Source organism: Chiroxiphia lanceolata, chromosome 27 (assembly GCF_009829145.1).
Source record: "Chiroxiphia lanceolata isolate bChiLan1 chromosome 27, bChiLan1.pri, whole genome shotgun sequence".
Taxonomy (NCBI): Eukaryota; Metazoa; Chordata; class Aves; order Passeriformes; family Pipridae; genus Chiroxiphia; species Chiroxiphia lanceolata.
The window spans coordinates 3,776,205-3,796,996 of NC_045663.1; the positions used below are offsets into that span (position 1 = coordinate 3,776,205).

Here is a 20,792-nt window from a genome sequence, read left to right on the forward strand (position 1 = left end):
ACAAGGCCTTGCCCTTACTTGCAGGCACGGCACCTGCTGTACCTGTGAGAATAAGAAAAGCAACGTTGTTCCAAGTGCAACCATCCAAGGAAAGGTTCCCTTGGGCACACATGTCTGAGTGAAAAAATGTGGTGGACGCAGATCTCTGAAATTTACTGACTGTGTGCAGGGGGAGGGAAACAACTGCACCAAATTATTCTTAAGAAAAGATCCAAAACGTCCACCAGCTGTCCACACCTACTGGACTCAGCAGATTCACATCAGCCACAATTTTAGGCTTGCACAGGTGCCAGCCTGGGGGTCACACTGTGCCAGACCTTGACTCACTCACCACACAGCAGCCTGGAAGCATCAGTAAATGCTATTTTTCTCGTGGCTCAGCTGGAGCTGGATGCCTCATCTCCCACAGTGGCACTAACATCATGTGGTGCACACACTGGGTGATGCACATCTCCTCTGTGCACATGGGGGATAAAGGTAGAGGGGAAATAGAGTCAGGTCCTGATGTGGCACCCAGTGCTCCAGCTGGGGAGGGAGGTCTCCATTAGAGAGTAAGGCCTATGAGGAGCAGGTGAGAGAGCAGGGTTGTTTAGCCTGGAGCAAAGGAGGCTCAGGAGTGACCTTATTGCTCTCTACAACTCTCTGACAGGAGGTTGTGGCAAGGTGGGGGTTGGTCTCTTCTCCTAAGTAACAGGACCAAAGGAAACGGCCTCAAGCTGTGCCAGGGGAGGTTCAGGTTGGACATCAGGAAGAATTTTTTCATGGAAAGCATTGTTAAACATTAGAATAGGCTGCCCAGGGAGGTGGTGGAGTCTCCATCCCTGGAGGTGTTCAAGAAACAACTGAACATGGCACTCAGTGCTCTGGTCTGGTTGACAAGGAGGGGATCCAGTCAAAGACTGGACTCGATCTCAGAGGCCTCAGAGGCCTTTTTCAACCTAAATGATGCTGTGATTCTGTGATCTGCTCTGCTGGGCTTCTCAGCAGACAAGTGTCAGACTTCTCTGCAGGTTTTCTGTAACAACTGCTCTGTCTGGGGGCCTGTGATGCCCCCAGTGAGGAAATGGATACACTAAATTCATAAACATTATCGCGCCACTCAGAAGCTTCTCAGCCCTGGAGCAGATGTAAAGAGAGAAGGTGGAGCAGTGTGAGGAGGAAGCTGAATGCACACAGAGCTTCTTTCAGCCTTAGTAAGTTGATGGCAAGAGAACAAATTCAGCAGCTTATGTACCCCAGTGACTCATCACTGTCACGCTCAGTTCCTCAGCTGAAGACAGCACTCAGTAGTTCTTACACATCTCCAACAGTCTCCTGTATCCTTGATGTATCCTTTCACAAGAACCAGATTTGCCTCCTAATGATCTTATCTCAATCTCCAGGGGCATAGCAAATCAGATCAAATCCAACAGGCATCAACATAAGTGGTGGCTCCACGGTGCGTTGTGCAGACTCTGGGAAGCACTCTGCTCCTCGGAGGAGAGGTGGTATGATTTTACAACAGGGATTTTCCCTAGCCTTCTAAAATCTCACAAACAAGAAGAATAAACTACTCTCCTCCTATCTTTCCAAGGCCAAAGCACCTCCCCAGTGTTGCCATCTTTGACTTGCCACTGACTGGCAGTACCAAGGAACCTGGCCTGCCCCCAGGTCTAGTCTAGGGGTGCCCCAAACTGTCCCTTCTTCCAGGGCCAAACACAGCGTTACCACACAGGAGACAAACCAGGCAGCTGCAGTTCTCTGCTGGCACAGCTCAGTGTGCCTGTGTGTCCTGGGTGTGCAACATCCTCCCCTTGGCAATGGCACCCACACGTGTCTCCCTCATCACGTGTCAACCTGTAGAGGTGCAGCCAGCCAGGTGACCTCCTGGTAGGTAAAGAAGTAGAAAAGAGCACAGACGATCAAACCTTTTAAAAGTTATTTATAAAGAATGTTTACATTCAGTAGTACAAAATGATATATAACCATCCCTCCTGAGCACACCACCTGCAGAGGGGCAAGGTCCTACACTCAGTTCACAGCATACAGAGCCTGTGCTTCCAACTTCCAGTTAGCTCAAGGTTTCAGAGACAACCTATCTTCAGCAAATATGGATTTAAACGACAATGCAGGAGCAGATGCTCTACTCTCACACCATGTTACTGCCCTGGAATTACCCATACTGGAACCACTTTTTCCCCTCTGAAATTATCCAATTCCAGTTTAGAAATCCAATCATCCAAATGAGTTTTGACTGAAACCGAAGATGAACACACACAAGCTCAGATCAAATCTTTCTCAGTCACATCTCAGGTGGCCTGAGTGGATTGATGAAAACTCTCTTGTCTTTCCATGCTGTCACTTGCCTTTTAATTTAAACATGTGCACCACCTCCTCAAATAAGGCATCTCCTTGGTCTGTGTCCTATCCCCCCCCCCAGCAAACATTGGGCACACAGAGGGAAGTGTCTGCCCGGCCTTGGCAGTCTAAGTCCCTGCACTCATTACAGTGAATCTGTTAATACTTTGGTTTCATATATTAATTGACCCATAAAACAGAAACTCATGTAATACTAATTTAAATATTTTAAGGGATTGCAGAATCCAAAATCTAAGACTACACAGGATACAAGATATGGCATCTAAACAAACTGAATCAGCACTGCATCATGACTTCATGGATCACTGCTTTACACTTGCTGTTCTTGACACACCTAGGTAAGGCCCTAGAGTTAGAAGGCTGTGTTAAAGCATTATTCCATAAGGTTCAGCAGATTTTCTCTGGATCCTTTTTGTTCTGAGGACAGGGGAAATGTATTCCCTTCTTGCCACAAGCTGACTCTGTAAACATTTCCCACTGTGTCAGTCACACTGGGTGAAAATGTGAGCATTTTCATCAGTGTTGTCTTCTAGATTATACTGTTCCTTGTCACCTCCCTTCTCCTGACTGTTTCCTTCTGAAAAAAGTTTCAAGGATTAACTGACAGTTGTGAAACAGCTGCCTGGATTTTCCAGCTCTTCCAACTATGATTTGGGTGGGTACTCCTCCAGCCTGGGCTCTGGAGTTCCCACCTCTGAGGCAATAATGCTGACCCCAAACAGGGACTGAGATCCATACCCTTACAAAACTGGCCACTGGCACACGGAGCACTTCCTTTGAGAAGAACATGTTTTCTCCTACGTCTTTCCAAAGCTTTCATTTCATTATGCTCAGTTTTGATTCTCTAAGTGTCACAGGGCACCTGTCTTTTCAAAAGAAGTGTCTCAGTGTCAAGATATGGAGTCTCACACTTGTCAGGCATAATCATTACTGGCGATGGGCCAGGGCCTCCAGAGGCTGATCCAGGCTTAAGAGATTCCTATCAAACAACATTAGGTGGGTAAAACTTGGCATTGCCAGAGTTTATCCACCTTTTTATTTTTAAAGTATTTTTCAAGATTAAAACATTTGACAACAACTATGGTACAAGTCTAACACAAGTCAAACCACTTTGATCCCTTTCTATCTGTTCCAAGGCTACAACCTACAGTAAGCTTTTACAGAAGGAAGACCAAAAACTTCCTTCAAGTATCACTGACTACAAACACTTCTGTTTAGGGGAAGCAGAAATTCAGCTCTAGGATACTGCAATTGCACTCCATTTTGTCTACACAGTGAGCAAAACTGTTTCTACAGAGGGTGGCCTGTGTTGACTGAAGGCCAGACCTGTGTGGACAGCAGCTATCTCTCCTTGACGTGGCCGTTGGCGAGGTGGGCTCTGCTGCTCAGGGGCTCAGCCCCGTTCCTCTGGATGTGACCGTTGCTCGTCGCGTTGCTGAAATACGTGGTCCCGTTCTTCTCCTTTTCCCTGATTTTATCTCTTTCTTCATCCTTGTCACTTTCTTCTGTGTCACTCCTCATGTCCTTTTCCATCTACAAAGACAGGTTAAGTGAGAAGCAGGACAAACACAGCCCAAGCAGCAGTGCTGGCTGAGCCACAGGATGAACCTCTGCCTCAGCCACTTGCCCCCAGCACAGTCCTGCTCTGCCCCTCAGCTCTCACATCACCCTCAGGAACAGATTCTCCCCATCTTTGATTTCAGTCTCAGTGGAATCCTGTCTGTGCTCCTGATAAACTTCAGGAATTATAGGCTGAAAAGCAGCACCAAACCACAGATGCCCAGGACTGAGGACAGCAGTGTAAGCCTGACGAGATCTACATTGCTGCTCTGGTCATCTGCATGTGGGGAAAGGATGGGGGAGGCAGTTTAACCAAGCTCTTTTACATTTTCCAAAAGGGAAAAGGAGCTACCTTCTGCCCACACTTGGCCTGGGTGGCTGCAGGCTGAGAACACTGCTTGGGACTGGCTGGAAGCATGTGCTTTCAGATAAACCAAAGGCTCAACAAAGAGCCACTCCACTCTGACTACATCCAGTTATATGGTCAGGTTTTTCCTCTTGCTATTGACTGAGAGACCTGTAATCCACTTTTGTAAGTATTTAACTAATTGCCTGATAAGGAACACAAAAAAGAAACCATTTGATAAAATGACAGCTTAGAAAAAGCAGCCCAGCACTTGCTGCCTTCTCAGGCTGTTTCTACTCTGCCATACAAGATGCCAAAACTGGGGACAAATTCATGGTGTCACACTCTTTGTTGGAAAGAGGGAAAGCTGCAAACTCCTTCTGTGACCTGAGCTTTGGAAACTGCTCCAGGGCATGTCTGGTGCTACACAGACATTTAGTCTCCATTTATTCTGTCTGTTCTTTTTGGGATCTCTCAGATAACATTGAGAAGTCTATTTGGCCTGATGCTCTTTCCAGAGATCACTACACCCAGATGCAGACAGGACTTGTAAGAATCTAAACTTGCAGTGAATTCAAACTGCCTCCAAGGAGATGCTATCTGCTGTGAACAACCTGTGCCTCAGGTCCCTCAGGAACTGACAGTTCAGGAAATATGCAGGAGTCTGGATCTGCAGCATAAGGACAAATAATAGTCAATATTTCTAAGTTTATCCATTCATGGCCAGAGAATGTGGCTGAGACCTTAAACCTGGCAAGATTCCCGAAGGAACTGTGCAGCTGCTCCCTCTGTGAGGGAGTGAAACTTGTACTTCAGGATCTGAGTTCTAATTGCCAGGGATTAGGGAACATCATGTGAGAAGGTGGTGATAGTAATCCTGTAGCCAGAGAGGAAAACTGGAGACCAGAAAGGTCCATGAGAAGAATGTGAACTTCTGACTGGATCAAGAGTTTCATGCCTCTAAAAAAGGGGAGAATGTTCTGTATTCTTGCTGATACTGCTTTAGGCTACTAAATATTATCATTGAGACAGATCTGTTTAGGAGGATTTATTTTTGCAGTTCACTGCTCAATACGGAAAGTTCTCAAATATATTTTTACATCAAATCTGGCAGATTGGTTTTCAGATAAACCAGGAAAAATCCTGCATATGCTTCAATATTTTCCTCCCTGATGGTTCATTCCTTTCTAATAAGGCTATTTATTGCCTCATCATTTTACACAGCAATAACTGCAGTGGTAATTCAGCCCACACTAGAATCAGGAAAACAATAAAAGGCCATCTTCAGTTGCATCTTCATTTTCTGCCCTGTGAAGTTTCTGTTTCCTGATTTGCAAGTAATTTGCTCCGTGCTACTTGAGGTAGCAGATAAAGGGAAAGTAGATAAAGAAAATGGGGACAATATGGACGAAGATGAGCCTTTAATGCTTGTTCTCAGTTCCCATAAGGCAGAATTCCTCAGCTGGGTACTAACAAAACAAGTCATCCTGGGCTCTGAGGTCAGTTCCCACGAGGCACTGACCAGTTACCCCTGGACTGTGTCCTTGGCACGTGGCCAATCTAATGTCATTAGGTCATGGCTTTGATTTTGGGAAGAATTTCATGCTGAGCAGCAGTTTGGTCTCACAGCAAATACTACAGGCCAGAAAGAGTGGGATGTGGGATGCACTTCACTTCAGTTTATACAGCTGCAGCTCAGATACTCGTGTCTGGTTGCTCTGTGCCCAGTGAACAGCACCAGGATGGAACAGACCATGCTTTGGGCATGCCTGTTTCCCTCTGCTGCTGCAACCAGAGCCCAGGCAGCTGGATTAGACAGAAATACCTACTCTGGAGACATCTCCAGCACTGTAACACAATCCATATAAGAAGTGTTTTAATGATCTGCATGATGGGGCAAAGTGTACTCTCAACAAGTTTGCTGGAGACACAGAACTGGGAGCAGCAGCTGATCCACCAGGGAATGGTGCTGCCATTCCAAGGGACCTGGAAGGCTGGAGAAATGGGCTGACAGGAGCCTTGTGAAGTTCAGTAAGGGCAAGAGTGAAGTTCTGCACCTGAGGAGGAACAACCTCAGACACCAGAACACGACTGGTGCTGATCAGCTTCCCTAAGAAACACCTGGAGGTTCCAGTATATGCTGAGTTGAACCCAAGCCTTTGCTGTGCCCCTGCCCTTCCTGGCCTGTCAGGGCAGGGGTGGGATCCTCCCCTCAGCACTGGGGAGGCCACAGCCCGTGTGCTGTGTCCTGGTGTGGGCTCCCCACTGCGAGAGACACGGACACACCGGAGAGAGTCCAGGGAGGGACTGCAGAGATGATGGAGAGACTGGGGCACCTCCCCTGAGGAAAGGCTGGGGGAGCTGGGACTGCTCAGCCTGCAGAAAGGAAGGATTTTGTCAATGTAGATCAGCACCTGAAGGGGAGGGGTGAAGATGGAGCCAGGCTCTTCTCAGTAGTGCCCGGAGACAGGACAAGAGGCAATGGGCACAAACTGAAACACAGGAGGCTCCCCCTGAACATCAGGAAACACTTTTTTACCAAGAGAGTGTTGGAGCACTGGCACAGGGTGACCAGAGAGGTGATGGAGTCTCCATCCTTGCAGGTACTCAAAAGCCATCTGGACACTGTCCTGGGCAACCTGTTCTAGGTGACCTTGCTTGAGTCAGAAAATACAGACAAGGCTTCCAGAGGTACCTTCCAACCCCAGCCACTCTGTGATTCTGTGGTCTCAGTAACAATGTAATCAAAAATCCTGTACAATAAGGGAAGAAGTTTTCCACTGGCCTCACCAATCATGACAACTTCCCTTGCCTTCACTTCTTAGTTTTGTTACAAATGCAAATCACACTGCACCAAGTGTTGGGATCTTTACTCAGATGTCACTGGCTTTGTTCACTGGGAGTTCACTGGGAGTTCAATCCACATTTTCATTGAATACAAGCATCAGAAGTGGACCCAACGTTGTAGTGACTCATAAAAATTTTTGGGGTCAACTTTCCCTAATAATACTGAGTTTCCTTTCACTTCACTGTTTGGAATGTACATGTATAATTTCACTAGGGCAAGAAGGAATCCATCCCAGTTGGACCCCTGTGCTCCCAAGGTGGACCCTCTCTCCCCATGTGATGTAAAGGGCACTACAGACTGATGCATACCGTGCCCTGGAGGATGAACTTGTAGACCATGTGAATAATTAGGCAGGACCAGAAGACATGGAGCAGCTGCAGAATTATCAGGAGAGTGTTCACGAAGTAGTATCCAAAGAAGGGTTGGAATATCTCCATGGAGTAATAGTAGGTGTTATACAGCACTCTGCAAAAGAGAGGGAATTGCAGGGGAGGGAAAACGTGCTGTTAGCAGGGCCATAATTGAGCCCCAGAAAGTTCTGATCACAGAGGAAGTTTCAGATCAGCCACTTCCATCTTTATCTATAACACATGTGAACCAACTCTCAGTGCCCCACCCAAAATATGCAGGGTAGAGCCACAGGCCCAGGACTCCTCCTCTGCAGGACCCTTCAGGGCTTCAAGACTACTCTATAAACTCCAAGGCAGAGCTCCCTTGTTTACCCCAAGGCAGGTGCAACAGCCATGTGGCACTTCAGCCTGTGCAAAAGGCAGGGACACATGCTGAGGATGGAGAAGCAAAGGCTGCAGCACCCAGCTCATTCTCCTGTCTCTCAGAAAGCAGCTTTTCCATGTCCCCTGACTGCAGCACTCACGTGTAAGGGTAAACGACCAGGCGGCTGATCAGGAAAACAGCAGAGAAGATCATGAAGAGGCTGTCACAAGTTTTTTTCCACTTCATGTAATTGAATATCTTAGTTGGCTGGAAGGAGAAAGAACGATAAAACAGCATCTGCACACGCTCCAGGAGGCTAATGACACAGGCACAGCACAACCTGCCTGCAGGTAACCACGGCCCTGCCCAGCTCTCTGCAGGGCACCCTCGGCTGGGCCAGCAGATCAGCACGAGGGATCTGTGGAACACCCCAGTGCTTGGCCCACGTTGTGCCAGATGAAAGGACACCCTCAGGCTGGAGAGCACCACTGCTAACTGGGCTTTTTGCCTGGCAGGGAGGTTGTGGAGCTCACCTCTAGGAAGCAATCAGAGGCATCGTGAATCACCAGCACCAGCGTCCCGATGCGGATGTAATTGCCACAGTATGAGAAGCTGATCAGGAAGATGGTTGCAGCATGATGGACTATCTGCTCCTTGAAATCCTGGTGAGAAAGGAAACAGCAGAGAATAAATTTCATAATGCACCTCCTGCCCTGGTCCAAGCATGCCTCCTACAGGGAGCAATGACACCTCTCTACCCTGTGACTAAGAAACCTCCCACTACGGGTGTTACCCATGTAATTCTTTTACCAAACACATTCTAGAACTGTAGGCAACCAAGAGACCCAGGAATGAAGAGTTTATGGTGTAAACTGAGGATACTGCAACAAAGAACGTTCTCTCCCTCCACCAGCAATGGTCTGATGCTGTGCCCTGCAGTCTGTTGGGGCACTGGCACCTGGAACACAGGCAGCTTAACTGGCAGAGAACCACCTCTTTTTCCTGTCTCTGTGATCAGTGCAGCCTAGAAGAGTCACAGAAGCCAAATTTTTACATTTGGATTTTAGGTTTGGATTGAGAACTCTGCAGTAGTTTACACCTTTCTGTGTCAGGGTTTGTGTTCTCCACTTCCCGGAGGAGCAGGAAGACAGTGACTGGGAATGGAAATTCCTGTCAACGAGCAAGGACAGAGTCACACAAAACCTCAGACTAGCACTATACACATAGTGTATAGATGCTCTTGGAGATCTCTGTCCTGAGCATTCCAGGTTGTGTCCTGTTTGTTCTTGCTTCTCCCCTGAGACTGCCCCTCACCTTCCTCTTCACGTCAAAGGGCAGGGTGAAGACCAGTGACCAGTAGAAGGAGAGCTCCAGCATGTAGTACCAGAACAGGGAGGGCTGGAGAGGCTGTGAGAGAGGGAGAGACAAGAAAGCATCCATCAGATGCAGTAGTGCAAGGACTGGAAGTGAAAACTCCTTTTGAGACAAAAGATTCAGACAACCAAACCAACAAAGCTGGTTCTTGCAGCTACAGGGAGAAATACTCAAACTAAACCACGTGGTCATTTACTAAATGTCATCTGTGCCAATGTGAAATCAAATAGCAGGGGAAATTTCACTTCACCACATCACGTTGAATATTTGGGGAACCACCAGGCAGATCCTGAACACTTTTAGGATTTTTTTCAGCACTGTTCAGATTCCTGAGCAGCCAGCACAGAGCTTTAAAAACTACTTTCAGCCTAGCTGGCACTTTGCAGAACACCCAGAGGGTGTTTTGGTCTGGGCTCGTAAGAGATGTAACACTTCCCAACTCGCCAGACAGCTTCTTGCAGTGCTGTTGTCAAAAAAAATCAATATATACATTGTCAAACTGTAAGAGAGCATCTTCTGCCCTCAGTGGGAATGATGCTGTATTGCTCCTGTATTTCCACTGGGAAACAACTCCCCTGGGAGCACTGTGGACATGACTCCTCAGCACAGCTGGAGCACACCACGTGCAGAGCACGTCCTCTGCTCTGCAGACCTCCATTGAAGCCTTCACTTCTCTCCTCAGACAACATGTTCTCCTCAGGCCTCAGTCTCTTCTGCAAACTAAATAACACTGCAACATTCCCAATTTACTGCTTCTTGGCTCAGCTGGTCAGAACTCTGCCTCTATTTCTGCAACCTCCTCCTGCTCTGCTGACTCATCCTCTCTCGTGTTTAGATGACACAAGGTACAAAGATATTCTCCCCTAGATGAGGGTTTGAATTCTTAGGGCTCGTAAGTTTGAATTTAATTCAGTGTCCTCTTTTTGTCACTAATAGAATCTGATTTTCAAAAGATACTGAAACACAATACAAGATTTATAGCAGCAATTTTCCCTTGTGTGGCTCACCTGTTGTGGATATCCTGTCCAGCACTCCCTATGGTCCCAAAGCCAAGGTTTCTGCAATGAAAATGCAACGTGAATGTGAGAATATCAGAGAAATCCTTTTCTTATCAACTGCCTAACTCCTTTAGTTTGTTACTACTGCAGACTTTGTTGTGTTTTATTACAGGCAGAGCTGGTCACACTGTCTGGAATTCAGTTGCCAAGAGATTTCCACTACAAGGACTTGCAGCTGCTTGTAACATTTCCAAATTGTGGCTATTGTGCTGAAACCTCACGTGTTGTTTAGCCCAGTTTCAAATCAAACAGCTCAGGGAAGACTTCTGCCAGCTTGTTGCAGTCTTCTACAAGTCTGAGGTTGTGGTGGTGATGTTTTGAGTATTTTAAAAGATTCTTACATGTACAGAACCAGGAGAGATATGTGATACAGAGCCAGAGAGGACAAAATAAAAACCATTAAACAACTATGGCATACTGTGTTCCCTAAGCTAGAAAAGAACCCCAGATCTCTGAGTTTCATCATTCCTCTACAGCTGTTTTCTGGTGGCCTGTGGAAGAGAACTTTCCTTTCACTGACTCGTGGGCAGAGGTTTTTGTTGTCAGTCTAAAGCTACTGATATAGAATTCAAACATTTGCTTTTTTTCCAAATAAAGAAGGATGTTTCACAAAAACAAATGCATGTTAAAATGCTGCCCAGGTTTCAAAGTAAACACGTGAAAGTCATGAAATCTCACATGCATGTATGCCCTGTCATGTTAGTTGTTTGTCCTTCTTTTTAATGCAGGTATTTTGGCACAATTTAGGTAACAGAATAACATCCTATTTGCTACAGGATCTAGAGGTGCTGTCTGTAGGATAGATTTCTCCTTTTTTTCTGTGAAAATTGGAAGATGTGTATTGAATAAAGACAAGAGTTTCACAAAAAGTGAAAATTACATCTCATCCACAGAAAGGTCAGATGACATGCAGAAGAACCTGATTTTGCCCCTTGTTGGCACAGGGCTCTTGTACAATGCCAAGCAGGCCACCACACTTTAACACCTGGCCTCAAAGAACAGCCTTCTGGAATTCAGATACCCTCACTCCTCTGCTAGCTCATCCTATAACCTAGAGTACCTTAAATCCTGATTTGATAGTCTGTGTAAATTCAAAAGTCCTTCACTTGTTACAATAATGAGGTTACAAGGACAGTCTGTGCCTGCTGTCTTGGGACCTCACGTTTTCCATCACTTAACCCCTCAGACAGTACCAGCAGACTCTGGAAAGCTCACTTAGGGAACCAGATTCAGCAAAAGAGTCAGGGAAACCTTTAAAATATGGGCAGAGGATGCCCAGTGCCCCTAGTCCCAGCTCAGTGCCTACACTCAGGGATTAGAGCACACCCGTGGCTTCTGTTACCTCTTCTGCCTAGTGAGGCAGTTCTATTTGCATCAAGAGAACTCATTATTTATTAAATCAGAGAAAAGGCAGAGCCATGAACTTGAACCAATCACACCCTGGGTAAGGAAAAGAAAATTAACAAATAAAATTACTAAATTGCAGTCCATGATCCCAAGGAAGCCTGAGTTTTTTACCTTCAACAGGTATTGGATACAATTCATATCTGCAGCTTCCATGATGTGTTCCACCTCCCACCCCACAGAAATGTACTTTTACACAATCCCAATTTTCTTCTGTTTTGCCAGAAGAAGAGGAAACATCTTGGTTCTGAGCTGGAGTTCCTATAATAAGCACAGTCCAGTATACCTGTGGTCTCCTAACTGTGCTATGCAGGGGATAGACACTGACCTGGGTGGAAAACCTCTAGAAGAAGGTCTGAAAAGACATGTTTGACAACAAACTCTGCCATTCTTGCAGGCACTGGCTGGGTAGAACAGCAGGTGGGTGCTTGTGTACTCACATCATACAGGACAGCAAGTCCGGTGAAGAAAGAAATGATGTAAAATGTAAACCTCCAGCTACAAACAAACAAAACAAAGTGTGTTAGAATCCCATCCATTAACCCCCGAGCTGCAAGGCTGTGCACTCTCACACTCTTTCAGAGAATGACACTGTTAAGACAAAGACACACAGTAATGTACTCAGGGTTTGCCCAGAACAGGAGCAGCTCTTTGCATGTCACCAGCACATCCCACAGACTTCACAACTACTTTCCTTACTTCAGAGATGTCAGAAGACACAAGAGTCTCGCTGACTGAAATCACTCAGAGAATAATCCCAAAGCTTCCCAGCGCTGGCAGATGCCTTTGTAAAAGTCAAACAATGCCAACCTCTCTCCTAGGCCTTTGGAGATCAGGCATGCTAAATTCATTGTCATGTAAAGGAGCTAATTACTGTCCTGTTTGGCCTCGGTCAGGAGCTGGTAAAGATTTACCACCATTAAACCCACACAGAAGTACATGTGAACTGTTTGCCAAGTGCAGTGGACAGAGGCAGGTCACTCTGAATGTACACATATGTAGTAAGGAATGACAGGAATTTCACCCCAACAGAATAAACAAGTTATTAATAAACTAAACACAGGAAATATTCAAAGGAATAAAACTGTCTAAACCAATCCTGTAATTTCAAAAAATCTCCACAATTCAGATGTAATTGCATTTTGAGAGAGTGACTCCACCTGTCAATGAAACCCTCAGGAGCTCCAATACAAAAATAATCTCTGCAAAAACAATCTCCTGTGTCACATCAGAGACACATTCTGTCTACAGACTGCACATGGTGACAGAGGGCAGGTGGGAGGACACCAGCCTCAGTGAGCTGAGGCAGAAAAGGATTTACTGTTTACTATTTACTGTTATTATTTACTACAAGTTATCCAGTGCAGAGAGAGCTGAGACTTCATCTGGATGGAGGTAGAATAAGCATCCTTGCTTTACGACTCCTTGTCTGCAGTTTCTGTAAATATTTCTAACTGGAACTACCTGGAATATTACAAATAAATAATAGACATCCTTTTCCTTTATTTCAGTTAGGTTTTTTAGGCAGGGGTTTTGAATTAGAGGTGGAGTGTTAAACGGAATATGAGGTGATGAGCTCGAAGTTGTATCTCTATGGATACACACTTTTAGATAGATGAATAGCACTCCAGGTATTTGCTGACTTATTTCATCTTTATGGCTTTCCTGGGAGAACCCACTTCCTGACACAAATAGCAGAGCAGCCACTCATAAGTCAGGCATTCCAACCAAGCTGAGAAGAATTCCCCTTTTCTGTGGAAAGCTGAGCCAGGACTGACATTCACAGATCTGGCTGATGGGAGATTTATTTGTTGTGCCTCCACACAAGCTGTGGGTTTCCACACAGCTGTTTTCAAGGCAACTTTTGCTCTTTGCAAAACACAAGCTTTCACCCAGGCCCCTTTTTCTGCCCCTGGGGAAGGGTGTTGGTTTGTGACTTTCAGGATGCTGAAGTCAAGCGGCAGCAGAATCCAATCCAACCCTCTGCCAGTGGGTTTTGAAAGCAACAGTGTGCAAAATAGTTGCAGAAAAGATGCAGCAGAGGGAATCAGCTCGCAGAGAGGCAAAGGGAAGCCACGGTAAAGGCAAAAGAAAGGCTGAATTTTTTGTAGGTACTGAAACAGCAGCAGATGCCAACACAAGAGAGTTTTTCAGGTACGACTGTGTTTCAGAGCAAAATGCCAGCCTGACAAAGTCAGAAACAGGGGCCTGGTAAGGAATGAAGGTGAGACAGCAGTAAAAGGAGACTTGGGACTGAAAATAATGAGGAAAAGCAAGAAACGTTTCAGGAACAAAGAAGCAGCAGAGAGTTGCAGAAGAGCCAAGTGGGTCAGGGAAGAGCTGGGATGCTCTCAGCTCAGGGATGGAGGGCAGCAGAGAGCTGGGATCTCTGCACAGGGATGGAGGGCAGGATGGGAGGCAGTGAACTGCCTGAGCTGTCAGAGCTCAGCTCTGGTGAAAACCTGCTGCTCGTGGCTCGTGCTCCTGCTCACCAGGCCTCGCAGAACTTCTTGGACAGGCTGGGCCGGTCCATGTTCCTCCGGCGCCGGAACCACCTCTCCACCTTCCTCACTGGCAGGTCACATTGCTTGGACAAACGGATCAGCTCACCCTGGAAAACAGGTTCAGATCCAGGTTCAAAGGTCAGATGGGGTCAATATCTCATCTGATCCACCACAGAGCCCAGCTGGGGGCTCCCAGCAAGCCCAAATCTGTTCAGGCTAAGGCATCTCTTTGAAAGCTGTCTGTTCCTTGTGTAAAAACCTCAGACAGCAGAAAATCCTTCTGTTCCCCTCTAAGCACTTAATGTTAAATGTTGAAACTTCTAATTTTTTTATGTGAACTTCCCCAGTTTCGACTTTCAAACTGGTCTTGTCTCCTCATGTGAGTTTGTTGTCAAATGGCTTCCTCACCTTGTCTTCAAGGACCAAGTCCCTTAAATCTGTCACTCCAAGAAAGATTCACTGCAGCTTAGATAACATTTTAAAGTTCTGCATCAAATCTTGCCATGCCTCTCAGCATTCTGATGCATGGATGCCATGAGCAGAAGCAATGCAATTTTCCTACCGGATATTCTCCTGTTGTGGTAAACCTGTTAGGGATAATTTCTCAATAAATTACCCACAGAAATCCTGCAATTACCTTCCTTCTTGTCCTAGGGCTCTTAAGAGTTTGGCATGTGACGTGAAAAAAGTTTGTCATGTTTTATATTCCTGCTTGGAAGTGTCATCATGGATAACCTTATTTTTTAAGTAAAGCAACAGTTTTTCATGGAATGCCTTTACATTAATGGTATCAATGTGACAGTGACTTATACAGCGTGAGCACGTTGTACAAAAATATGTTCACTTCAAATTTTCAGATGTTCTGCTTTTGACTCTTACTTAGTGACTTGTGTTCTGGTGGTGGAGACAAATAGAGATGCTAATTTATATTCTCCAGCTACTCCATCATGTGGAATTCCTCCCAGGGAAAGGCAGGCGAGAACTGCAAAATCTCGCAAGTAAAAATCTGCCTCTAAGCAAGTGTTTGAGAGCTCATGGGAGAGGGAGGAAGCCAGCAGACTGGCTGGGGTGTACCTGGTGAGCAGAGAGCAGCTGCCAGGGAGCAGCACTAGTCCTGCTCCACCTCTCAGTGCTGTCAGAGTCTCATGGTGAGGACATGTTCCAGTGTCACAGATTTTCTGGGATAAAAGTACAGCTTCAGTGCAATGTGGGTGCAGGGAGAGCTGTGGGGAAAACCTGCTGGCAAAGCTAGGCCTTTCTCTACCACAGGGGACTTCATTGACAAGATTAAATCCTAATATTGCCTGAAAATTCACAATCCCAGTGGTTTTTTCCCTCAGCAGCAGGCATTATAACTCTGGATTATCTTGCCAATTTCTTCAAGACCACTCCTCTTAGCCCTCAGGGGAAAACCACCCACTAGTTGTGTTTGTAGGCTTCTGATGCTCCTCACAATCTCTGTGATGATGACCAAGACTTTGGCTTCCTGAAAAGGCCAATCTCAAACTCACGGACTGCACAGCAACAGAATGAGCCAGCCCAGGACTAGGACATCAAGCAACACACACCTGCTGGGCTGCAAGGACTAACAAGGTGTGGGAGTCAGCTCAAGGCAGCTGACATGACTAGTTTTTTATAGGATTTTCTAATACCTGAAAAGAAGCCATCACAGAATGGCTGGGGTCGGAAGGGTTCATGGAGGCCACTTGGTCCAATGGGCCCTGCTCAAACAGAACCAGGTTCCCAGGACCATGTCCAGACAGCTTTGAGTTTTCCCAAGGATAGAAACCACACCACCTCTTCTGGGCAACCTGGTCACCCCTCAGAGCAAGAAAGGTCACTGATATTCAGGCAGAGCCCCCTGTGTTACAGTTTGTGCTGTGTATAAGGTAAACACGAGAGGGAACTGGAGTTGCCATTATCTCCTTTGGGAGAACAGTTTCCTCCCAGGTGTTCAGGAACAGAGCTGAGAACTGCTGGCACTGCAGAAGGACCCCGGCTGCTCTCAGCCAGCCAGTGCTACAGTCATTCCTGCTGCTTCATTGAGCTTCCAAATATGAATGGCATTACCAGACTCCAGGATTCCGAATGGGAGATTTTGTTTGGCTAAAGACACCAAATCTACAGGAAAGCACAGGAAGAAGGGACTCACCTCTTCAGGGTTCTTGCAGCGCGTACTATAGAACGTTTCCAGCACGGGGTTGGGCTGAGCTTTTGGTCTCTGCTTGTCTCTCACGCCCAGTTTGGTACTGAGGGGCAGGGCTATGGCTCTGCAAGAGAAAAGATGAAGGTTCAGCCAAAAATAGAACAGTGATTTCTCATATGGCAGCGCTGTTCAAACATGAGGCAGCACATAAGGGCTGCCTCCCACGTGTGGATCCAAACGTGGGTGTCACGTCAAGCAGGTAAAAAGGCAAACTTACAGCAGAAACAGCAGGACTTTTATCCTAGTGCTCTGAGTTCTGTACTGTAATATCCAAAATTACACAAGGTTAGCAAAAGCTGTATCCTGCTTTGTCAAGTTCTGAATCCCCTACCACGGGTCTCTGGCTCTCCCGCAGCTGATGAGGAGAACCAGAGTGATGATAAGGCCTAAATGTTGTTCCCTGCTTGGTGTAGAACATGTAACATACATGGCACCACCAGAACTAAGGGCTTGGCTCAGGATGTGGTATCAGAGGTGCAGTGTCAACGCAGAGGAAATGTCCTGCTGAAACAGGAGGCCACTTGGTCTCTACTGGAGTAACTCATCTCTATGTTCCCTAATGTAAGTCAAGCACAGCTGCAAAATAAGGACATGGCAACTAGACAGCTATTCACATGGCATGGATGTTTGTACTAGCTGTGCATCTTCAGTCTTCCACGGCGAAGCAACGCAAAGAAAAAAATCTGCATAAACAGAAAATAGTTCCCCGGGATAACAAAGCTGCTCACAGAACTGCTGTGCTCAACAATTCAACTCTACCAACACTCTTGGCTGCCTCAGCAGCAGGAAACAGCGTCATCCAAGGTGTGAAGTGAGGTCCTGCATGGATACTGCACAAACAAGAAACTTGGCAAACAACATTTTTTCAAAAAAAAAAAAGACCCAAATTAACTCTGTTAATTAACAGAATTAGCTGTTCTTATTAATTGCTCCCTTTTACACACTGCCACTGGCATGCAGTTGGTCTCCGTGGAAGGAAGAGCAGACAGGCTGCCCAGGATCACTTCTCAGCTCTGTTGCTAAACGTGCAAAACCTCTGGAAAGCCTTATCTCTGTATTCTGGAGTTCAGGTTTTTTGCTCAAGGTGCAACTGCCTCCCTGGAGGGTTACTGGGTTTTTGACTGCAAACTGGTGCTGAGGGGGGTTCAAGCTGATGAGACCTGTGCAGAGGCAGCGAGTGCTGAGCCCACACCAGCTCTGCCTGGTCCCTCCTGCTGCCCAGGCAAGTCCTCTGCTCAGTTATCCCTGATGACTTGCACACTGAACACCATTTCTTTTTTTCTTCTTTTTTTTTTTACTTTGTATAAAGAATGCTGCAGAAACCACTTCACTATGGAGGTGTTTAAAGGTGTTCCACTTAAAAACAGTGTGGGGTGTACTTATGGCTGTGATCTGTGCTAGCCATACAGCTCATACTCCATATACACATGTGCTTAGGGACTGCTCCAGGTCCAGCATCCTTCTGAAGGGTCTTTCAGAAGTTTCCTTTTCAAGAACTCACTTCTTAGTTTAATTAACAGGTATTCAAAATAATTTTATAAACAGACCCCCTACCTAAGGAATGCTGTTAAATGGTTCCACATTTTGCTCAACTTGTGTAACAGCTCATTTCCAGCTTTCTTTAGAACAGCCAGCCATTCACCTGTGTATCAGCTGTTCTTTGTCATCGTCTCTGGGAAATTCCTTTGGCATCACTGGCTACAGGAACATTCAAAGACCAATGAAAATGATATATTTCCAGCACGAGAGAAGGGCCAGGGCTAAGCATGCTTGCTGGCAACAAGACACATAGATGGTTATCACAAAAACTATGTGTAAGCATTGGGTGGTTTCAGTCAAATTTAGCAGCACCCTGGCACTGCTGCTGGATGGCAGAGGAATTGCCATTGCTGGGAATTCTGGGGTTTCAGCTCTGACTGCTCTCAAGAAATGTTTGAACTGCATCTTATGATTTGTTTAGTATCAAGTGATTGGTTCAATAACAGCGACGCTGGACAGCAGGTCCTGTGCTAAGAACAATGACAAAGTATTTCAATGATATCCACAACTATGCTGAAATTGGGAAAACATTTACCTTAAGCCCTGCACTATGTCATGGTTCTTGTACTAAGCAGTTCCTTGAAGTTGGGCCTCATCTTTCTGTTTCAGAGGTCCGGCATTCGATACAAGTGCCTCTGAAGAGAAAGATGAAATCAAGTTCTGTTCTTAAAAATATTCCAGCTTACTCCTTATTGCAGCTCCTTATCAGACCACACTGGGAACTGAAAGGTCTGAAAATTTCCAGACACATTAAAGCAAAGAGAACCTTTCTGTCAGGTGTAAAGACAGCCTGACAACAAGTTTATTTTACTGAAAAACTACTTTTAAAGTATCCTGACCAATTTCTTAATTTTGTTTAATGCCTGACTTCTCTCTATTTCCTGCTGGTTTCTTATGGTCGTGGTGTAAAATCTCACAGAAACAAACCAGTTGCAGCTGATAAAGACAGGGTGTAACCAAAATTACAATTACTTTGTTGTTGAGGTTTTGAGTTGGAGCATGAATTATGGGACCAATCCTACTTTTAAGAACATCATTGGGAAATCAAGGCCTGAAATTCTTCCTAAGGGACGTCTGCACATGTTGGCTGTATGCTCTGACTCAGTTTTCAGTTAAGTCTTGTTCCAAGCACAACCCTAAAGAGGATGATGCTTGTACTGATTTTGACATCACAGATACATCATCTCAGTGGCAGGATGGTCTCATCAGGGCAGTTTATCAGACAGGAGGAGAAAGCCTGAGGACTAAACTGCACCCCTCTCCAGAGCCAGATGCAGCCAGTGGGATGATTCCCATCACCAGCCAACTTCTCCATCAGGGAGCAGCTCTCACTCCATGCTTTACGTGGCAAAGTTCTCACCCAGTTCTTTTGTTCAGTAATCACAGATCAAACTGTCTTGTGCAAAACCTGCTGAAGCTGAAACTAAATGGATTTATCATGAAGGGCCACAAACTGCTACTCCCCCACCCTGAAAAAGAAGGCTTTCAGAGTTAGCATGAGATACAAGAAATAATGTAACTTTGGAGGGTTTGGGGGCTTTTTTTTTTTTTTAATTTATTTATAAGGGCACCACTCTGCAAATGCCTTCTAGTGTTATGAAATGCAGAACCACTGACAGCAGCAAACAGAACTTCTATTCTTTAAACTGCACAGTTTCTTTCAGCCTCCTGTTTTCCTTTGGCAGGGGACTATCCCTGTGCTCCTGGAGTACTCTCTTCCTTCTCTTGCTTACATAAGAATGCTTCAATCAGTTAAACTGTTCTGTTGGGTACAAGATCTGAGTCACTGCAGTGCTACTGTCCAAACTGAGACAGGTCAGTTTTCAGTTAAATCCTACAACGTGTCCCCTCATCTTTGCACAAAGCCCTGCCTTACCTGGTAGGTAAGACCTACCAGGAAGCTGTTTTCAGATCCCTCCTGATTACTGACCAACAACAAAAGTCTCTGGGCAAAAGGAATTTCAGAGAGATACATTTCTAAATAAAATACTTGAAAATGGTGTACTTTCTTTTTCTGGTTCAAAGTATCTGTTCCTGGCAGATCAACAGTGTCCCTTTCTTTAAATGTGTAACACGTGGCCCACATACCATCACCACCTTCCTAAGAAGAGACCTAATATTTCTGACTAAAATCTCTTTCTAGTGAAATCTGGGAACTATGTGGATTCAAATTCACTGACACTGGATTTCAGTTGCCCAACATCCAAAAGTCCCTGGTCAAGTTCAAAATCAGACAAGTTCAAAATTGTGTGTAAATTCTGTTTTTCAGCTGCTTTACTATCCCTCAAAGCACCTCAGTTTCCACATTTTCCTAACCATTCAGAATCATAGCACTCCAAGAATTTGATTTTTCGGAAATTGAACATTACAGAGCCAGAAGAGAAGCTGACATCCCCCCTTGCAGGTGTATGTCCAGGGAAAAGTTCTGCTAAGATATACAGGTGCTTAAAATCAAGCTCCAAGTTACTGGTGCAGCACATATCTCCTACTCACAAGCACAGTCTGGAAACAACAGTGGAATAGGGGAGGCTCCCAAGTTCTGGGTCCTCTCTTTTCTCAGGACATCCCCACCTGCCTCCCCCAGCACCTGCCTCAGCCCTGTGGCACAGCCCAGCACTGCAGCTGTAACGAGCTTTCTGCTCTCCAGCACTGAATCCACCTTCTCCCGCTTTCCTCAGCCCAAACTGGATCACAGAGGAGTTGCTTCACGGCCTGTGAGCTGTTTCTCCTCCCCCCAGGGCTGCACCCACAACCTCCTCAGCTTTCCTGGGCCACACCCGGCCCCCGCAGGTCCCCTTCCCACCCAACCCACAGCAAAGCTGGCTCTTGGCAGGATGCTGCTGTCTCAGTTTTCCCCACTTCAACCAGACAGTTCCAAGGG

General features: G+C 46.0%; 1 protein-coding gene across 2 annotated transcripts in view; it reads right to left on the reverse strand.

Annotated features, from left to right (window-relative positions):
- Positions 1–1,904: 1,904 nt before the first annotated feature.
- Positions 1,905–20,792, reverse strand: part of LOC116799251 (ceramide synthase 4-like) — a 42,491-nt gene continuing 23,603 nt past the window's right edge. For both annotated transcript variants that reach the window (XM_032712227.1, XM_032712228.1), the window contains exons 4-12: positions 16,319–16,436; positions 14,155–14,273; positions 12,103–12,160; positions 10,208–10,258; positions 9,141–9,233; positions 8,360–8,488; positions 7,987–8,093; positions 7,421–7,577; positions 1,905–3,891 (exon numbers count right to left, since the gene is read on the reverse strand). In XM_032712227.1, the coding sequence (XP_032568118.1) occupies positions 3,700–3,891; positions 7,421–7,577; positions 7,987–8,093; positions 8,360–8,488; positions 9,141–9,233; positions 10,208–10,258; positions 12,103–12,160; positions 14,155–14,273; positions 16,319–16,436 (1,024 nt within the window). In that variant the 3' untranslated portion in view covers positions 1,905–3,699. The remainder of the gene's footprint in view (positions 3,892–7,420; positions 7,578–7,986; positions 8,094–8,359; positions 8,489–9,140; positions 9,234–10,207; positions 10,259–12,102; positions 12,161–14,154; positions 14,274–16,318; positions 16,437–20,792) is intronic.